The 20842-nt window shown below is 38.7% G+C and overlaps 1 protein-coding gene across 1 annotated transcript in view; it reads right to left on the minus strand.

Annotated features, from left to right (window-relative positions):
* The window catches only part of LOC118321456 (inactive N-acetylated-alpha-linked acidic dipeptidase-like protein 2), a 224246-nt gene extending 203612 nt beyond the window's left edge, over positions 1 to 20634 (minus strand). Inside the window, exons 1-2 of the mRNA XM_035652775.1 lie at positions 20618 to 20634; positions 19899 to 20166 (exon numbers count right to left, since the gene is read on the minus strand). Coding sequence (XP_035508668.1) covers positions 19899 to 20166; positions 20618 to 20634 — 285 coding nt within the window. The remainder of the gene's footprint in view (positions 1 to 19898; positions 20167 to 20617) is intronic.
* Positions 20635 to 20842: the final 208 nt, after the last annotated feature.

The raw sequence follows: 20842 nt of genomic DNA on the forward strand, positions 1-20842 counted from the left end.
TGCTATTCAGATCAGTACCGCTTACTTTTATCAGTTTTTTCAAAGCAACATTGGATGAACCTGATCAGATACAGTTTCAGATGAAAATCCGATTACAGTGCCTAAATGACAACATATACAATGGCTACCGCTATGAAAAAAACAACAGGGTAGAAAGACAATGGTCCACTGTAAAGTGTTTCTTATTACAAAAAAAAACTCAACTCATCTATACTTTTATGACCCTCTCTTGTACAACAACTGTTAGTTAATGTATCTATTTGTTTTTTGATTGAGACTTACAGTTTAAATCACTAATGTTACATAAAAAAAAAATTAGATAGAAATTTTGATTTAATCTCTGCCGACGCTATAGTTGCGTAATCTGTCCAACTATTTATGGATCTTGACTGCCACACGTTTTGGCCAGCCTCATTGATTATAATTCAAAAAGGGTTCGGCACTAACAAACAAGCTTCCTTGTAGTCACATTCCAACCCGCAAACCAAGAATGATTTCCCTAATTGAGCAATAGCAGGATTATGACCAAGCATAGGCAAATGTAACATGGACAAACGTCTTTTTCTATATCAGTGCCATGCTTCTATTGCATCATATGTGATAGATAATAGAGGAGGAAAATGGGATTTCCAAATCCGGATCATTTTGATCCAGATTAAATGTTTTGAACAACTGGCCCACTGTGCTTACCATCCACCTAGTGGAGGTGCAGTGGGAAGGGATAATCAGACCATAGAAACAACCGCTTAAAATAGGTTAACTCCAACTGGGATGGATGATGAGATGTTAACATACTGTTGTGCACTTAACCATGCCTTGATGCTTATCTTCCCTTCCTGATTCTACATCTGAACAACTGCACAACATCCAGCCAGGAGACTTGGTAGTGGTCAAGGATCTGAGGAGGAAACACTGGCATCAACCCCAGTGGAGAGGACCATACCAAGTGCTGTTGACGACACCAACTGCTGTCCAGATAGCTGAGAGGGACACGTGGATCCACACATCCCAGTGCAAATCTTTTCCCAATAAAGAGATGACCTGATTTATGGGAAATGGATAAGGAAGTGGGGTGTGAACACTTGGTTGCAATTTTCATCAATGGTGTGGTGGCTGTTGCTAAATCTTGGTCATCACTTCAGCAACAAGAAAGAAAAGAACTGGCAATAAATGGGGTCCGAAAGGTCCCATATATTCACGACCATCAAAGACACAGGGCAGAAGTGGCATGTCACCCACACAGGGTCAGGAGATCTCATCATAACAACAAAACAACAGCTGATCAGAAGGAAAACTGTATGACCAGACATTTTGGAAGCCTTGGGGGTTTAATGCAAATTAATTGGTAGATAGTTCTATTAAAAAAAATAGTTGGTACTCATTTATTAAATGGATAAAAAGTAGATTGTATGGGTTTAATACCACTATTATGGCCATTCAAAGTCCTCCAGCAAACTGGCAGTCCTTATTCCAACTTGAGGTGAGACATTGTCCTTGCTTAGATCCAGTTGTTAGTCTGGTTAAGTATTTTGCCGACCATCCACACATGGACAACGACATACGAAAGTGGTGTAAAATTTCACATCATAAATGGTATAGTACAACAAGGAAAATATACAGTCACACAACAGATCAACTGAATGTCTATATATCTTGTGTAAATTGGTTCTGTGACCATATGATGCCAGAGCCTTTTCCATCAGATTCAGCTAATGCAGAACCTACTGAGATCCTTACAAGAAGCATTGCACAACTTATCTGTTTATGTTCAAATGGTAGTGGTCCGTTCACAGGAGTGTCACGATGTGCAAACCCTATTGCTAGTCTAAACCCACCTAAATCTAACCTTACTAATATCACATTTCAAAATGGGTAAACTGTGTTACTTGATAATCATCTTAATGCTCATGCATATAAAGGTATACCACCTATTCTCACAATTACTAACCTAGCATTACTTCCTATGACTTTGCTTTAGCAAATAGCCATGTTCACAAACGAAAAATGGCACAGTTTTCCAGCCTTGCATCATACCATTGGAGGGTTTCTTTAGGTAAAAATGGGGTATTGGCATATTTCCTTGGTATGGTGTTACATTTTTGGCAGATCACATAGATAACTTCACTTATTCGATGTCTGCTTTTGCTAATGAAACTATAAAAGGTTTCCAATATTTGGCTGCAAATGATAAATCCCATAGATTAACTCTACTAAAACATGAAATGGCCCTTGATTATATTCTAGCAAAAACAGGTGGTCTCTGTATGACTCTGAATGTAACAGGTGAAGCATGTGTTACAATCATTCCAGATAATGCAGATAATATTACTAGTGTGATCACAGCACTCGAGAAAATTCATGATGCATTTGGTCCCTGGTGAGTCAGCAGGTTTTAGCTTAAATAAATGGTTAACTGATCAATTTGGTCCTTGGGGTATGATGATCATTCATCTATTTATCCCTTTGATGATTGTTCTAGGTATAATGTTGTGTTTTTGTACATGTGCAATCACATGTATGTGAGCCCTCCTGTACAGATGGATAGGTGGGATAATTGGAGATGAGGTAGTGGTATAGTGGCTGTGGCTCAGAGGCAGAGCAGGTCGTGTCGAAGTATCCTTGAGCAAGATACTGAACTGAACTGAAATTGCTCCCGATGCATAGCCATCGGTGTGACTGAAGTGTGGTGGTATGAATGGAGTTAGTTTTTCTGTTTGATGACTTTGCATCGGCTGGTTGTTAATTTGTGTGAGATTTGTGTGAAAGGGGTGAGATGTGCTCAATGTGTGTAAAAGCGCTTTGAGTTGCGTCGGAACAACTAGAAAGGCGCGCTATACAGAGTTACAGGTCGTCATTTACCATTTACCATAGTTAGAGTGGTGGCAAGTGTTTGTTTTTGATTTTTTTCTTTGGGTTTTCTCTTTGGGTTTTTGATTCTCAAGAATGTTTTCCACATTAACTTGTAATTCATTACTCATTAGTAGTTTTAACTAAGGTGTTCTCAAATGGGGTATTATTTTTATGTTGACAGGTGTCAAAAGGGGGGAATGTGGGGGATGAAAATGTTAGATGGGTAGTTAATGTACAGTTGTGTTTAAAATAATAGCAGTCCAACATGACTAACCAGATCAATCACTGTTTTTGGTAGAAATGATATTACTACATGGCAAATAATTTACCAGTAGGTGTAGTAGAGTCATAGAAAACCAACAGACCCAACATTCATGATATGCATGCTCCTGAGTCTGTGTAATGAATAATTAATTGAAACGGGGGTGTTGAAAATAATAGCAGTGTGAAGTTCAATTAATGAGGTCATTCATTCTGTGAAAAAACAGGTGTCAATCAGGTGGCCCTTATTTAAGGATGAAGCCAGCACATGTTGTACATGCATTTCTCTCTGAAAACCTGAGAAAAATGGGTCGTTCCAGACATTGTTCAGAGGAACAGCGTGCTTTGATTAAAACATTGATTGGAGAGGGGAAAACGTATAAAGAAGTGCAGAAAATGATAGGCTGCTCAGCTAAAATGATCTCCAATCCTATAAAATGGAAAGCAAAACCAGAGAGACGTGGAAGAAAACGGAAGACTACCATTCGAATGGATCGAAGAATAGCCAGAATGGCAAAGACTCAGCCAATGATCAGCTCCAGGGTGATCAAAGACGGTCTGAAGTTACCTGTGAGTACTGTGATAATTAGAAGATGCCTGTGTGAAGCTAATCTATCGGCAAGAAGCCCCCGCAAAGTCCCACTGTTAAAAAAAAGTCATGTGCTGAAGAGGATATTATATATTCGATTTGCCAAAGAACACATCGACTGGCCTAAAGAGTAATTGGGAAACATTTTGTGGACTCCCAAACACTGAATTCAAGCCACAGTACACTCTAAAGACAGTGAAGCATGGTGGTGCACAAAACATGATATGGGGATGTTGGGCCTGTTTATCGCATACCAGGGATCATGGACCAGTGTGCAAATACTTGAAGAGGTCATGTTGCCTTATGCTGAAGAGGAAATGCCCTTGAAATGGGTGTTTCAACAAGACAGTGACCCCAAGCACACCAGTAAGCGAGCAGCATCTGGGTTCCAGACCATCCTGAACTGGAATACCTGTTCACAGGTGCCAGAAGTTGGTTGACTCCATGCAACACAGATGTAAAGCAGTTCTCAGAAACAGTGGTTATACAACTAAATATTAGTTTAGTGATTCACAGGAATGCTAAAAAGATTTTTTCAGTTTATACAGTAAATATTTGAGTTTGTAATGCAAAATGCAGGCACTGCTATTTTTTTTAACAGCCAAATATTAATTTTTCTTAATTTTCTGTAAAGTAATTAAAATATTGCTACATTGTTTTTCATGTTTTGATGTACAATATAATGTGCAGTGTTCCCAATGCATGGAAACTGTTACAAGGATTTTTAAGCTTTACTCACGTTTTTAAACACACTGCTATTATTTTGAACACAACTGTACATGGACTGGCAAAAGATAGACACTGTAACTCTAATTTATTAATTACTTATAGTGATCTATTTAAACAGACTATCCATTACTTTTTACTAATTATTTCAATTATTTATCCATTAGTTTTACTATTTTATCTCCTCTGCTCTCTTGCTAATTAGTTTTTTTAGTTTTTCTTAGTTGCAATTAGGAAACCTAAAATGAATTGTTATAGCTATAGATATGTGGATGCATTATATAATTATTTATTATAAAATCACTTATTAATTTCATATAATTTAATGTTTATTTGATAGGGATAGATTCAGTTTAATTGTGTTAGAATTATCCAAAGCAATGTATTAAAGCATTTATAACTAGAGCTAATTCCCAGTGCCCGTTCCTAGTTCAATTTTCTTCAGATTAATTGAGGTACTCATCTCTCCACGTACCCCTTGGCAACAGCAAAAGAACCGCCTGGGGTACATACTCAGTAAACAATACACATGATGAAATGTGGCAAAGAAACTGAGATCAATATGAGATTAAGCTACTTGTTCATTTTGGCATCATATTTTTGCACATATAACGTTACACATAACACATAACACCTGCATAAAAAAAAGTGTTACTATTTTCCGCATTTCAATTTTTACCCTTGTCTAATACACCAAATGCAACAGTCAGTAAAACCTCTACCAATACTACAAGTATTCTAAAATGTCACATACTGCCCTTAGAGTCCCTCTCCTTGCTGAAAGTAAGAGCAGGAAGCTTTATAAATATCTCTTAAGTCCTACTCTGAAGTAGGAGTGTTTGTAGTTACAGCACTTTGCTAAATATGGGCCCTGATATGGTATGTAGGAAAACTACTACTTAATCTCCACCAAAATGAATGAGAAGACATTTCCCTGTCTCTCTTTCTAAATACAGAGTGTGTTAAGGGAGGATAACATGGTAAAGAAAAGAATAGCAGCCATGCAGGGAGGAGACAGAGGAGGTCACGGATTGTTTCAGCAGTCTACTGATTGAAGGCTGCTCAAATCCAGCCTGTAATTAACTCTTATCACATCAAGTAAATGAAGTGCCTTCACAATCACATTGTCATTGTGTCAGACAACAAGGGGAGGCAGGCTATAGGAGGGCCAGTGTTGGGAAAGCCATTTTCACAATCCTAAGCTACCAGTTATTGCACATGACAGTAGGTTGAAATTCAGTAAACCTCGAGAGAGATATATAGTTTTGTTGAGACACAAAAGTTATTCGAGTTGTCATATCATACAAAATCCAACCCAGAAAATGGAGGGATCAAATGATGCTGGAACCAGATATGAAAAGGGCAGAAAATCACCATCTGGCTTGAATAGAATATTAGTCAGCTGCAAATATGCTTGGACAAAAAAATTCCAACAATGTTTCTCAGTGGTTGTTACAGTAGTATCAGATGTACCTAAAAACATATTAAAAGTTTCCAAAGTTTGACTCCAAGAAAGGCCCATTTCAAAATGGGGCCGTCAGGTCCTTAAAATGGACCATTATCCTTTGTATTTCCTGTTAGACAGGATCTGGTGCACTGTTACATGTTTTGCCATGTATTATATCTAATTAGCATATTTGCATGACCTGATAGTGCATACAAGTAAATTATATTATTAAGAATTGGTTACAAGAATAATTATGGAAAAATAAGTACAATTTCCCTAGTATTGATATTTCTCCTTTCTCATATCATTTTGGCATAGTGTTTGGTTTGTTTGTGTGGTTTGCATAACCATTCTTTTGATTGCAAATAAAAATAGAATTCATTACGGAACTGTGTTGGTACCTGTGAAATGTCAGTGGTCAAACAGGGGCTCGCACTTGCAAGGCTCAGTACGCTGAACCCTCTTGTTATTTTTTAATTATATTTTTTTACATACTGTTGTTTGCACTGTTGACCTTACTACGATTTCTCCCATACGTCGTAGCACTCTTCTTCCCATAGAGGCTTGATTATAGTGTGATTCTCCACAATTTCCAACTTGACATGGGGCGTCCACAAGCAGGCAGTGGCATTGTCAGTCCATATGCCCTGCAACTGCACCGTTGTTGTTCGGCAGGCGCAGTTTGTGCAATTACAGTGGTAACCCTGGAAAACTTGTTGTACATAAGGGTGTCTCGGTCCCGAGTTGGCAATTTCTCTGCCGATTTCAGGTAAGTTGTAGTGCCAGCGGTGACAAGTTCCTAAACAGGTTTGTATACTGCCACCTTTCTACTCAAAACATCATATAGAGGATGCATTACATATGTATACTTTATTCAAAATTGAAATAAGTGACCATTTTAGAGAGTTCACACACAGCCCTCTGTTCGGGCTATCGAGTTGTTTATGATCAAAAGTTATATAACTCCAATTTAAGTTTCTTTGGGGTGCAATAACTTTTAATTGAATGCTCCAAGTGATGTAGTAAAAAAAGGGTATGTGTCCAAAAACTGAGTAGGAGTTACATGACATAGGCTAAATCGTTTACATCTCTGGTTCACCCCAAACAAAGATAAAACCTTACAGTAATCTCACAAAATCATGTATTCCAAGTATGTAATCATGCAGCTGCAATTTAGACAAACCAATGGATTCCATAGAACCAGAAGAACATTGGGTTAGACCACCAAGATTCTTGGCCTAGGTCGAAATAATGAAGGAGTTAGATATTTTAGAGGCTTCCTGCCCCATCTGGGAGCGCCAATCGTTGAAAATTAACACCTTTCTAGTGGGTAAAACTTTGGTTTTAGTATGTTATTAAGGACACCTAATACTACAAAAGACAGCCGAGAAACCTTTTGTTAGAATTTTTTAGGGTCAGGTGTTTTTTTTTTTCATATATGCAGCTGCCTATATAGGAATATACAGGATTATGTGTGGGCAAGTCCAGCTACTCCATCATTTAAAATTTAGTAAGATTCATTAATATAACAATTTCTGAGGTATGGACTAGTGTGATCTTCACTGCTAGTCTATTAAATTGTTTGTTTATTCCATAATCATTCATTTTATGAATCCACTAAAATATGGAGAGGACACGTCAAACTATAATATCAAACTTCAGCAAAAAGTGTCCAAGAGTGATGACAACTGTTTGTCAATGAATTGAAATAATGCATTATTGAAACTTTAAAACAAATGGTAAATAAGAAATGTACCGTACAAAATTTGTAGAAAGGTGAGTCTTGCCACCAGGTACTTATAAATGAATATCAAAAAAGAATTCACCGAAAAAATTAACTGAAGACATAATTAAACTTTAATTTGTTTTGTATTGGCTACCTTTTGAATTATTGTGCATTCAGTAGACAGTAAGCATGGGTATGGGGTAGAACCCACAGAACAGACTCCTACCGAAGCAACTTAGAAACACTATTTTAATAAATTAATGTTGTTTTTGTTTGTTTTTTACAATTGGACAGAGATCTAAAGTAATATTTTGCATTACACACACACACACACACACACACACACACACAGGACTACCAATCTTTAATTAAACAGAAATGCCACTAAGCTGCTGCACAGTGTGGCTCAGCTACAATTATGGGATCATATTCCTGTTTAAAGGGTTAGTAAAGACCTCCACCACTGTAAATGGCATAAAGATCATAATGCTATCAAGATGTGTCTGTTTTTATGCATGTAGTCACAATCCTGAGAATTAATTCTTGCTGACAGTAACTGCAGAATATGCATAATCACGCTGCAGGCTGGCCTAATAGAGATGATTTCATTAGAGTACATTACATATTAATGAGGGAAAACTGTTTTCTTGAAACTGCAAGAACTTCATTATGCTCTAAGAGGCATAGTTCATAGAAGCCATGATTTATGTGGAGATAAGTATGATGACATAACACTGACTTCTAAATATTGCTAATTACCATAATTACAGATCTTATTAGTATAGCATATTATATTAAATGATTGTGGTTGATGAAGGATTAGGCAATTCAAGTGTCTTGTTAATTTAAAACCTGTCTATTAACTTTGACATTAGACTTAAGTTAACAGTATAGTTAATGCAAGAAGATCTATTTTTGGTCTGACAAGGAGACTGTCTCTGTCTGTATATTGCCCTTAACTCTATATCTCAATTGTAATTAGATATTTTACTAGGCTGGAAGCACATTTAGCATCGTTTACAAAGATGTATATCTGTATTTCATTATTCACCATTGAAAGATGTAATGATATAAGTTGACAAAGCCAAATAATGTAGCAGGGCTTCCAGATTAATTTTGTTAATATTTAGTTTATTCTCTTGGGATATAATTAATCATTCATTAACATATCATTTTTGGAGTGTAGATTGTTCCAACAATGCAGTTATAGTTTACACAGAGGAGGCAAATCCTGCAAATGTTTACTCTGTGATTATGAATGCACAAGTGCACATATGCATATGAATGTATGCTTTTAGACACATATTGTTTGGCTGCTGGATCTATTTAGTATGCTCTCCAGAGCAAAAAGCACATGTACAACTTGTGATATATATATATATATACATATACATATGTGAAATGTTTTTATGCATGTGGAGGCGGATGATAAACCTGAAAGATGTAAGGAAGGTAAGGAGGCGTGGGACTGGATGTATTGTATAGGGAGGGAGAGTATGTGGGGGATGGTATATAATAGGGAGAGTTTTGCTCACAGACGTTGGATACAGTACCAGAGATGTACTGAGTAGAACCAAGCCATAGCAACTTTAGTGGTATGACCATATTCTTTGTAAATCCTGGTGTGGTGGTGTAACTACGACAAAGACAACCCTAGATCTGCAAGGAAGAACAGCCCAGTCATCACTGCTGCCTCTGATGCATCTTCCCAGCCTCAGCAGAGTTCCTGACTTCAGACAAAATCCATAATCTACTACTAGCAGAAACATTGGGTATCTTTCCTTTTCACATACTGTAGAGTTGTGAGGGACAGGGGATAACCTTCCAAGGAGGATACAGTCATGGTTAGCCACCTGCTGTTCTAAAGCAATACTTTTAGATACTCCACTGTCCCATTGGTCCCACACTGTCAACACAGCTTCCTCACCCGTTTCTTCAAGCATCTCCTGCATTCACTTTCCTGAGCTTCCAATGAAATCCCCAGGGCCCAGCCACAGACTGATGGCCCAAGCCTTTGGTGTTAACAGGGAAAGAATAATTTGTGCTGCCCTCCAGAGACTCCTCTTTTTTCCTCTCCTCTTTGGCCCAAACATTAAGCATCTAGGAACCAACTCAGTGCTGTAAAGAAGGCTTTAGAGCAACTGTATTCCCACCTGCATCCTCATACCTTTCCACAACAGGAGTCCTCCAAGGACAAGTCGTGACCAACTCAATATTGGCCATTGTCTTCTGCTCCAACAGCAGCAGCATCCAGTTAATTAACAGTGATCAACATTCCAGTCTTCCCCTATTCCTGACGTTTGTCTGTAGTCTGATAGTAGTGGAGTGGATGACCCCAAACGCCCATCTGCCTCTGACAGCAGAAGGTCAAAAGTAGTTTCTAATAAAGATCAGCACTTCATACATTAAGGCTTCCCTCAAAGAGTAGGTAGAATAAGTTCCTAACCTCATATACACAAAATCTAAGGCTGTTTCAGTGGGAGATATGTCGCCCGGAGGCACTTCACCTGGGGTGAGGTGTATCATTCTCCTGCCTTTGGTAAGGTCAAAAAGGGAACGTCCAGGCTGTTTTGGGATTTATTCTTCTCTACCTGTTGGGTATTGAACCCTGAAACTGGTATGTGTGGAAATCGGCCACTACAGGGCTCTGGTCAGAGAACACGCAGTCATCAGTTCGTTTATAGTCTTTACTGCCAGAATGAGAATACTACAAACGATGCAGTATGATAGTGCATAACAGATCAATTTCTGAAATAAACACAGAAACACAATTGAGTTATTACTGACAACTAACAATAATATATGCGCTTAATAACCATAAATGCATACTTATATGTAAGTAATAAACACTAACAGTGAACCACTACATTTGTAAAGTGACAACGAAGCCATGTTACACTTCCACAATAAGACAGCCAAGCTAGCTAAGCTGGCCAGTATGCTCAACACACAGCTAATACTGTAACAGACTAGTTGCTGGGACAACTCCATACTGATATTGCAGGAGTTCATCGAACACACTTAACAGAAATCTGGAGTATGAACTAGGTTATTTCACCACATTAATCTCACATTAGCAATAATTACAATTTACATCGTCAGTGACTTCTGCACCAATAATGGCATAACAGAAGGGAAAACAACCGCTCTGAACTTTCAAAATAAGAGTTGTGGTTTCAAATTAAAAATCTCTGAACCAAATGTCTCTGAACATGAAGAATTCACAACACTACCCTTAGTGGTTTGAGGTGCCAGCACCCGATTCTTCTTTACCAGGGAGTAGGGTGTGAGCCACCTTCCACTTCAGGCTTCCTGGATGCTCTCTAATTTTCCAGTTGGAATGTGATGTAGGGATAGTGATTTTCCTTGTTTCATCGACCATAAAATTCCTTTACCACAAGGAGACACTCCTGCTTCTTTCCCGTGTTGTTGTGATTCCAACAACCTTGATAAACCTTCTTCCTCAACCATGTTGGATTTGTTTGAAGTATGAGATTCAGTATAGGACATGAGCATGTACAACCTAGAAACAGTTTGTACTATTTCTGTAGCAATGCAAGAGTATGTGAGTGCAATTGCGTGAAGAGCTTGCCCCTTGTTCAGGGGGCAGTTGCCATGTCAGTGTTGCCACAGAGTCCACTGATCTAATGATGAACCTTGACAGGGATAACAAACACCAAAGCCCACCGGTGGCACATTTATTCATAGACCTGTTGTTACTAACAATTACTTTATGTCTCGTGTATTAAAAATTCAAAAACAGTTCTTCACAAGTGCACTGGACGAAGATGGGAATGTATCTAAAAGACAGGAGAAGTGAAGAGATACAAGGTAAAAGAAGAGAAGACGTGAGGACAAGTACTTTACTATAGCTGTGTTGAATTAGTCAGAAGTATTTCCCCATAGCTTATCCTTGGAAGGCTTTAAAGTGAGCATTTATAAAGCATCACTGACTTTTTTGATGCTGTGTTGCAGAGTCACGTAATGAAGCCTGTGCCTTTCCCCTAGCTTGCCTTCTACTTTGCATCCAGCTGAATTTGAGGCCAATTGAATTTGTCCTTTTGCATTAATAATTCATGTCAAGAACAACTGACGAGTATTATTTACAGACTTAGGTCAAACAATACTTTGGCACTCATACTCATGGAAACAAAAATCTCATATAATAGTGGACAGAAATAGAACACAGCAGAGTTCATTATAGTTGTAGTTTGCCATTTTTTTTACTGATAATTTCCAATAAGGTGGAGAATTATATTATTATTATGTGGAAATGAAAAAAAGAGTATTTAAACAGTTTAAGAGGGATTTCTATTATTGTAGGAACTGAAATGTCATTGAACAGCAATTTGTTTACATACCATGGAATCTAATGAATGACCATTTGAACAGTGATGTTACAGGTTAGCTTATAGAAGAAAGAAAACTGTATGAACTTCATAGACTAAGAATCTTCCAAGTCCTACAGCTCCTATGGCAATTGGGTCTGTCTCTGGTGTCACTTTCCACATCCGTTCCTATTCTTTATTACTGGTTATTTCCTTTCCTACAGTGTATATTATACAAAAATAACAATGTATCCTTTGTATGCCGGATTATGCAAAATGAATGAAACATTCCATATTACTCTTATTACTATAAAAGCAAACACAATAAAATTCTACACTCTGATGTTGTTTGCAACCCATTAGGTCCCATTTCAAAAATAGAACATGGGTAGCTTGTATGTTCAGAAGCTACATTACAATGTACTGAGATAGAATTAGTAGATAAAGAACATACATTTTTCAGGGGGGAGGGGGCAGTATGGCTAAGGATTAAAGTAACAGCCCCATATAAACATTATACAGTATCCAACAGACATGACCGAGGTGTTTCTCAGTGATACTGGTGACTGTTGCTTACTGCAGTGACCCATCTATCCCAGAATCCATTAAGGTCTTAAGCTGTTTACATGAGCCTTTGATTCCCTATGACTGAGCCGCTGTGTAACTGTGTGAATAACCAAGTTACGAAATATTTTAACTCCACCCCCCTAACTACTGCTCACTGTTATGTATTCATCAGAATTACTGTTTACATTTACCAATAACTTCTGTTTATTCTAAAACCAGGTTACTTGACCTTTATTAAAGATGCTGACCTGTGTGCTAGCTAACAGTAGGTTATTGAGAGACTTTTATTAAACAAAATCTTAAAAAATGGTACATGTGGATACTGAATAGCTGCCTCTGTCCTGCTTTAACTACAAAAAAGGAGAATTTATACAAGATCCTATTTATCAGGTATCATACTTTCCAAAACTGCAGCTCTTGTGGGGTGTTCGCCGGTCTGCCAGTTTGAGTACCTATCAAAAGTGCTCCAAGGAAGGGAAATTGGGTCCATACGTGGCAGCCATCGCTCCCCCCGTGCATCAGTGAGCTTCGGCCGCCCAACAGACGAGCTACTGTAGCTCAAACTGCTGAACCAGTTAATGCTGGTTCTGATAGAAAGGTGTCAGAACACACAGTGCAGAGCAGTTTGTTGGTATGGGGCTGCAGAACATTATTAACACCAGGGTGCCCAGGGTGGCATAATGTTATGGTCTGATCGTGATATAGTAAATAAAGTTTCCATTTTTAAATGAAGACAAATAAATATTTACTTTACTTGCAAAGATATCCCAGTTCCAGTAATTTCAAAATCCTAATCCTGTCACCATGTCTGAAAGCTTGTCTTCCCCACTGTATCCCCCACAAAACCAGATGTGTGAAAATAGATCCCAAAATAAAGAACAGGGAGATGTGGTGCCTATCTGTGGTGTAACAAATATATGTTTCTTAACAACATGTAAGGTGTTTGAAGAGATCACAGTGTTTTAGTGCCATTTTAAAAGTATTTAGTATTATTTCATGATTATTGTGATATTTTGTATCACAATTATATTTACCAAGATAATCACAACATGAAATTTCCATACCTTCCCATGCCTATTCTTAAGTAATGTTTACTTAAAATTAAGTTGTAGTTACTTAATTTTGTGCAGTTGTTAAAAATGGCACATGAATTAACTTCTTGGGGTAGCTTTCAAGTCTCAGTGCTAGAACCTTGGCTATCATTTTACAGTCCTCACTGAGAAAAAGTAAATTCTTAGAGCCCTCCACAAAGACAGAGGAAGATTATGTTTTTTAAGACATCCTTTATAGCTTAAGTGGTGACAAAGTACTTATATGCTGCTGGGAGGCTAAGCTAGGAGATTTACCATTACCAAGTTGAAAATCCTGCTCTACAATATTTGCGTGCACAAATTGCTTACTTTATTATTTGGTGCAAGCAAATTAACTGAGATATGTGCACAGACTTTGGAAACTCATATTTACAAAAAGTCTATTCACCACTCCTCAATCTCAAGAACAACAAAAGAAAATATAGATGCCTGAATTCATCTACAATATTATACCTCCCCCTCTAATCTAACACATCATACCACAACTCATCAGGAGAACTAGGGACCAATTCATGTATTATTATTATTGCCACTGAAGGATTTGGTTACATGAAAAGTGAGAACAGATATGTGAACAGCCAATATATTTATATTACAAATAAATGTGTGTAATATATCCATTTTGGTTTTCTATTACAATTTGCATATTGCAATATTACATACAAAAAACATGGTCACATTCTATTCCTCTGGCCCACATTGTCAAAATAATACAATATTCTTTCTTGATCTTTCTGTGTTTCTTTTTGTGCGTGTGTGTGTTTGTCAGAGCATAGTTCCCGCAGCACCAGCAAAACAGTCCCACCAACAGCAGGACTTATTAGCCTGGTATACTTGCTCCAGGCCGCCATCCATCCATCACAAACGCCATATTTAATTGTCTGAAAGCCATGTTTAGATCCGGCAAACTGCCGCTTAATTCAAGGCAGCGTGCAGGAACGAAGCTAGGAAATAATCTGGTGATGGATGACTGTGACCCTCCTTTGGGTAGACTCCGACGAGTGGACAGCTGGATGGATCGAGCAAAGCAGAGAAAGGAGAACGAGGGGAGAAGGGCGGGAGTGAAAAGAGAAGAGTAGGAAAACTTGGTATTCACAGAATCACTCCAACTTTTCATCTGCCCTCGGGCCGGCAGGGGCTCCAGGGAATAACAAGCGTCTCCTTCAACCCCTTTTTCTGTTCCCGGGATACAGAGAAGTAAAACTCCCTAAAAATAGTGTGACTGTATTTCTTTGTGTGTGTGTGTGTGTGTGGCGGGGGGGTGGGGGCGCATGGACAAGACTAGCATGGCATAATGACCTTCATAACCCTTCAGCACTTCTTCAAGGATTGGCGGACAAGATTTACAGTGCGTCTAGCAAAGAGCAAATCCAGTTTGAAGCAGGTTTCACGGTTTTGTGCGTTGAGTTCGTATGTTGTTCCGTCGCAGTCTATTCTTTTCTGTAAGTGGTAATGATATGTCGTGTGAAGTTACCCTCTAAGTCTGTAGAGATGGCCTGAGCGCACCACCTCCACAAACATTTCTCTCTGCTGTGGTCTATTTATAAAGTTATCCTCTTGAGTATGACCCTTTAAACCTTGAGAATTATGGTTTCATTTTATAATGTGCATTTGTAATATGAGCTGCATTCAAAACCTATGCATTTCCCAAATTTGAAATTGGTAGATTTATGACTCCAATAACTCATTTAAATCTTTGATGTTATTAAAGTTACAGTTTTTTCTTATTGTTTACTACAAAAACATTAATCATAATTTCAAGTGTGTGACAGACGGACTGTTGCACTGTACAGTTCTTGTTTGGCATTCAAGACTGAGTAAGACCTAGTTTGGACCAAGTCTGTTCCAGGTCTCGTGTTTTGGTAAAGGTTATATTAAAAGGACAGTGTTAGGATTTAGTAGCACCTAGCAGTGGCTTGCATATTGCACAAAGTAACTGCCAGGAGAAAACAGTGGTCTGCAAAACTTGAGCTTAGAGCAGTGGGTTGGTTGTCTGTTCTGGCTATATAGAAAATGGCAGCTCACACTGCCGCCTCCTAATGAGGAGCACCCTCTGTAGATAAAAATGTGCTCATTCTAAGGCTGATGAAACCCAGTGATTATACACTAATGAAAAATACGTTCTGTCATTTATTCCATTTCTTCCAATATATCCTCCTAAATGTTACACCACGGACCTTCATAGGTAAACTAGTATTTTTTATTAATATATTATTATTTATATTATTATACAAATCATAATTTTTGTAGGTTCTATTTAGTTCTGTTGGTCATGGATGAACATTGCACAATCCCACAGTCACTGCATCTAAAACAGTGTTCACAGACCGGGGAGCTCGGCCTCCTCTTTATGGCAATGGCTAAACTTTTTGTTTCAGTATGTTTTTTTTCAGCTTTATGCTGACAACATCATTGAATATTGGTTCATTGGAGTTTGATTTGTAAGGGTAGCCAGAAGTGTTCAAATCTACTGGACTGGCCCAGAAGCCAGCTCCTTCAAAACTTCGTTTTTTTAATCTGTTTTCGGCTTTATTGCTGAAAAAACGTATACTCAAGAGAGCAATAGCCAGTCATTGAGAAAGAAGCTTAGATTCAGCATTTAAGAGCAGTTACTTTGAGATGGATCCACCCAGCCAGATCATCATTTTTTTCTGCTGAAATGTAATAATATCATATCTGCTGATGTACTACAGATATATTTCCACTGGGGTATATGTGTCAAATATATGTGATAGAAATAACTGTTTACATGCTGATTATTTACTTATTCCATTATTCTAGAAATTTACGGAATGTATTCTTTTTCGTGTACATAAAGGCCCGAACTTTCATTTCATTAACACAACCTAAAAAAAAAGTGTAGAAATGAAATTCCTTGATTCTTATAAGAAGGGTTCTTGGGTTACAGCAGTGTGCGAGTAATGTTTGGTCCGATTTGTGTTGACATTTCTAAAGAGGACTCCTTAACACAAACTATTGACAGGTTGAGAGGGACTTGCTGCAACATAGTATTTAAGCAATAAGCATGACTCCAATAAGCTCAAATACCACAGGTTCACAATCCATTCCGCTGCCCTTGCTCTGCCATAATTTTTTCCACCTCTCCTCCCTCTGCTTCACTCTCCTCTGCGGCCACTCCCACTCATCATTTTTGGTGCATAGCTGTCAACCCTGTTGCACCTGTGCACTCAGGTGCTCCTCTCAGTAATCAACGCCACTATTTAAGCCTCTCTGTCACACCACTTGTCTGCAGATTTTTTGGCTCCATGCAAGACTCTCCAGCAGTTTCCCTTTGGGACGATTCCTCGTTGCTGACCCTGCTCTCGTAACCCTGCTCCGTCGTATCTCCCGGTAAGACCTATTCAGCTTCTGTAGCCGACACAATCCTCTTCTTAACATTCCTGGTGTTTGGCCTGACCGGCGTGTGGCATCCGGCTGCTAACACGTTTGACTGCACACTGCTGACTTGGTACGGACGGCAGGTCAAAATCTCAGCTCAAGAGACTCTTAGATTACCTCTTTTGGATACGCATTACCTTTTTTCCTTTTCTGTATAATAGATCATTCAGAGAAGAATCAAAGACTCTTTGCGCTAAACGATCCTGCTGGTTTGGGTTACTGCCAAATTCGGTCCCACACACCCTTACAAGAACATTACAACAATCAGTGTACATGCTCGATGCCAGCTGTCTGTCTCTTTCTGCTTGTGGGTGACTTTTTTTCCATCACAGTCCCCCCTTATTGTGGTGGACTGGCTCTTTGTTTGTAGCTCGTTACCAAAAACTCAGGCCTTTAAAAACAACCGCATTGCAGTCTACTGTTCTGTCTACTCACTGTCACCTGCCGAGATGAATCCGACAGGTAGATCCTGACGCATTAAGTTACTAGATAACATTGTTAACAGTAATTTCATCAAATATGTGGCCTTTACACATCCACATAAGTAAATGAGAGAATGGGCTGTTTTCCAGTGACTCCCAAAATAAAATCTATGACCCAACCTTCACTGCCATTTATTAGCAAGAAACTGTCCCTTACTCAAGTGGAAATCTAGTCCATCCATCTCTCAGTGGCTCTGGGATGTGGTTTTTTTTTTTTTTTTTAAAGTGGCAAACTATAACTGAACATTTTTTGGAAATTGCAACCCTTTCTTCTATCTCCTTTCCCTATTTCTTTCCTTCTAATTATAATAGTGTTGCTTGAGTGTATGTGAACCTCCTGAGTTTTCTAGTTTTACCACTGTTTCTTTAATCAGATCCAGTATTTTTATATGAAATAACAGGTGTTTATATCAATTCCATATACTTTTTGAGGAAATTGTCATCAAAAGACAAATTTAAGTAAAATTTTGTGAACCCTGAGCTGCATTACTTAAAACAAGCCGGTAAATACAATCAGGTGTCACAAAATTGTTGTATAAAATGAGACTTCTTTAGTGAAGCACTGGTTGAAATGAGACCAAACCAGGTCAGTTTAGTCCCTCACACTGAACCCATACAGGTCAATCATGCCAAGACAAAAATAAATCTTAGAGGACCTCAGGAAGAGGGTAGAAACAGTACATTTGTCCGAGAAAAGCTATACATTCATCCCAAACAAATCCAACTCAATCAACACGGTTTTAATGGAAGGGGTTGTTAGGAACAAGCCTCTGCTCACAAAAAAGAGAGCTGCACCTGGAGAAACTTAAAGCTTTCTGGAAGTCCATTCTGTGGACAGATGAATCTAAAAGTTAACTGTCACAACCAAAACCACTGTGTGGCGAAGTCTACACTGCAGACCACCAAAAGAACCTTCTCCCAATAGTTAAGCATGGTGGTGTGAATGTTAACCTGGACAACTCCACATAGTCCAGAGAATCAGTAATTCTAAGGAATATTGTAAAATCCTTGAAAATGAGCTCAAGCAAGCTTGGCTGAAAATGGATCATACAACATGATAATGATCCAAAACATTCCAGCAAAACAACCAAAACTGGATTGGCCCAGTCAAAGTCCAAACCTGATTCCAATTTAAATGCTGTGGTGGGACCTGAAGCGAGCAGTCCATGCCAGACCTCTCCAACCAATATGGGTGGTAATGAGACACTTGCACAGCCAGTACAACCGTATATTTGGGGAGAGTCTGGAGGCAGCTCCTATGCTCTTTCTCCCGCAAGATTAAAGTTTCCTAAATAATGTATGAATTTTATCAGCGTGGGGATGAGAGTAAAATAGCTCATCGTGGGTGTAAACTACTTTGAGACAATTCTAATCAGCATGTGCATAAAAAGCAGGGCCTAACAGAAAATGTTTGGGAACCACTGTAATTTTTCATTCTTGCATCTGAAATCGGGGGAAGAAGACAGTTTTTCAGTCAGAAAACAAGCAAATGGCAATATAATGCAGCATGCTGTCAGGGAGAGGGTATTTATTTATATTTCATTTCCTTATGTTTCAGTGCAGAGCCAGAGTTGACCTCACTTAGTTCAATCACTGTGTCTATTGGTATTTTTTTAGTTCATTTCTTTTCCTTTTCTACAAAAATTGTAGCATGAGTCACACTGTTTTTAAAAGGATTGCTTTTAAAGTTTTTTTTGTTTTGGTATAGGAAGGATGAGAATTTGTGCTGTCACAGGATTTTACCTAGGGACACTGTTGTCTAGTGTGATGTATGCATGTGTTGTCAGTGGCATAGACACAGAATTCATGGACGCTGCTTTGGCCACTTCGGCTTGTTGCTGGGAAACGTCTCATTTATGGTGGCACTAATCTTAATCTTGACGTTATATTGCCTACAGGGAGTAGATGGACAGCAGAAAAGCCCACGAGCAATTTACTCGAGTTGATATAGAAAAAAACTATAAAAGTAGAGAAGCCATATTTACACTGGTTCTGTCTGTAGTTACAACCAGTTACAACCACAGCACGCCTGCTAATCTCAACTCAAGTAAACCGCACTGCTTTCTGTCTGCTCTGTGTGTGATGAGAGAGATAGATAGATAGATAGATAGATAGATAGATAGATACAATGAATTATTTTCCAACACGCAAATAATTAAATTACACATACATTTATAAATATCATCTTTATCCTTGTCTGACTTCCTGAAAATAATAATAGCACAGAGATGCTTTTATACCCTGAACTGTGGTTGGCCAAGCTACAACCTCTGGCTATGACCTTTACTGATGACCCTTCAGCTGCCGAGGGCCGCGGACTTGGACAATCTGACAATATGAAGGTGATGAGGAGCAGGAGAAGAGTGCAGCAGCCAGGAGCGTGAAGCAACCTTTGGTTTAGGAAATGTCAATACAGGGTGATGGAGCAGTACCTGCAGACTTCCAACAGTGGAGTAGGCTGCGTAGGAGAAGCGCTGTTTCGGGAGGTCACTGGGTCCACGCTGGTCGCACGGGATGCCGTTTGGCAGGAAACACTGGTGACTAGACCTGTCAGTGATGGTGTTGGGTGTAGAACCGGGCAGGCTAAGCAGAACAGTGTGATTGGAAAGACGGACATCCGTCAAACCGAGTCCCACCCACTGCCTGTAGAGGTACCTGGCTCTGGCCTCCTCGCTGTCATCCGATAGACTGGAGAAAGACCTGGAAAACAACAACAATAAAAAAACATATTATGGTATTATTTATTTAACTTTATATTTATTAAAGTTTAACACTAACAAACTAAACTGCTTCATCAGGACTGTGTGGGTGTGATTCGATCACATTTTACTAATGACAAACCCACTAACTGTCACCAAGTTTGTGAAATAAGCAAAAGTGAATAGTGTGTTTTTGTGGGACCCCATTGCTCATAGTAAGAAGCTGCTGGAGAAAATATAATTGGAATTAATTTGTTGGTGATGTCAGATTAAAAGCTTTTTTTTATTGGCTTGGAGGTTTGTGTAATTTTGAGGAAAATTTAATTTATTTTCAATCTTTTAACACTTTTTTTTCAATAGATTGGTGCCCTAAACCTGTGAATAGGATTTATTGTAAAGTCTTAGCCAACACATTCTTACTCCCAACTCAATGCTTGGTCAGTGGACCTCACTTCAAAATATGCGCCATTTCTGCAAACTTACTTAAGACTTACTTACATAAGAAATCACTGACTTTTGCTTTCACATGACACAGTAACAGCGGTCTCTTGGGTTCAAGTCCTGTGTTTGTTTGAGCCATCCATCCACCACACCACCTTAATATATGCTGACTTTCTCACTCTTTATACTACATCACCTGACTGCCTTCAACGAGTGGGACACGTCCAGAAATGGCC

The sequence above is a fragment of the Morone saxatilis genome, unplaced genomic scaffold (genome assembly GCF_004916995.1).
Source record: "Morone saxatilis isolate NCDOM2014 unplaced genomic scaffold, NCSU_SB_2.0 Contig12, whole genome shotgun sequence".
Classification (NCBI taxonomy): domain Eukaryota; kingdom Metazoa; phylum Chordata; class Actinopteri; family Moronidae; genus Morone; species Morone saxatilis.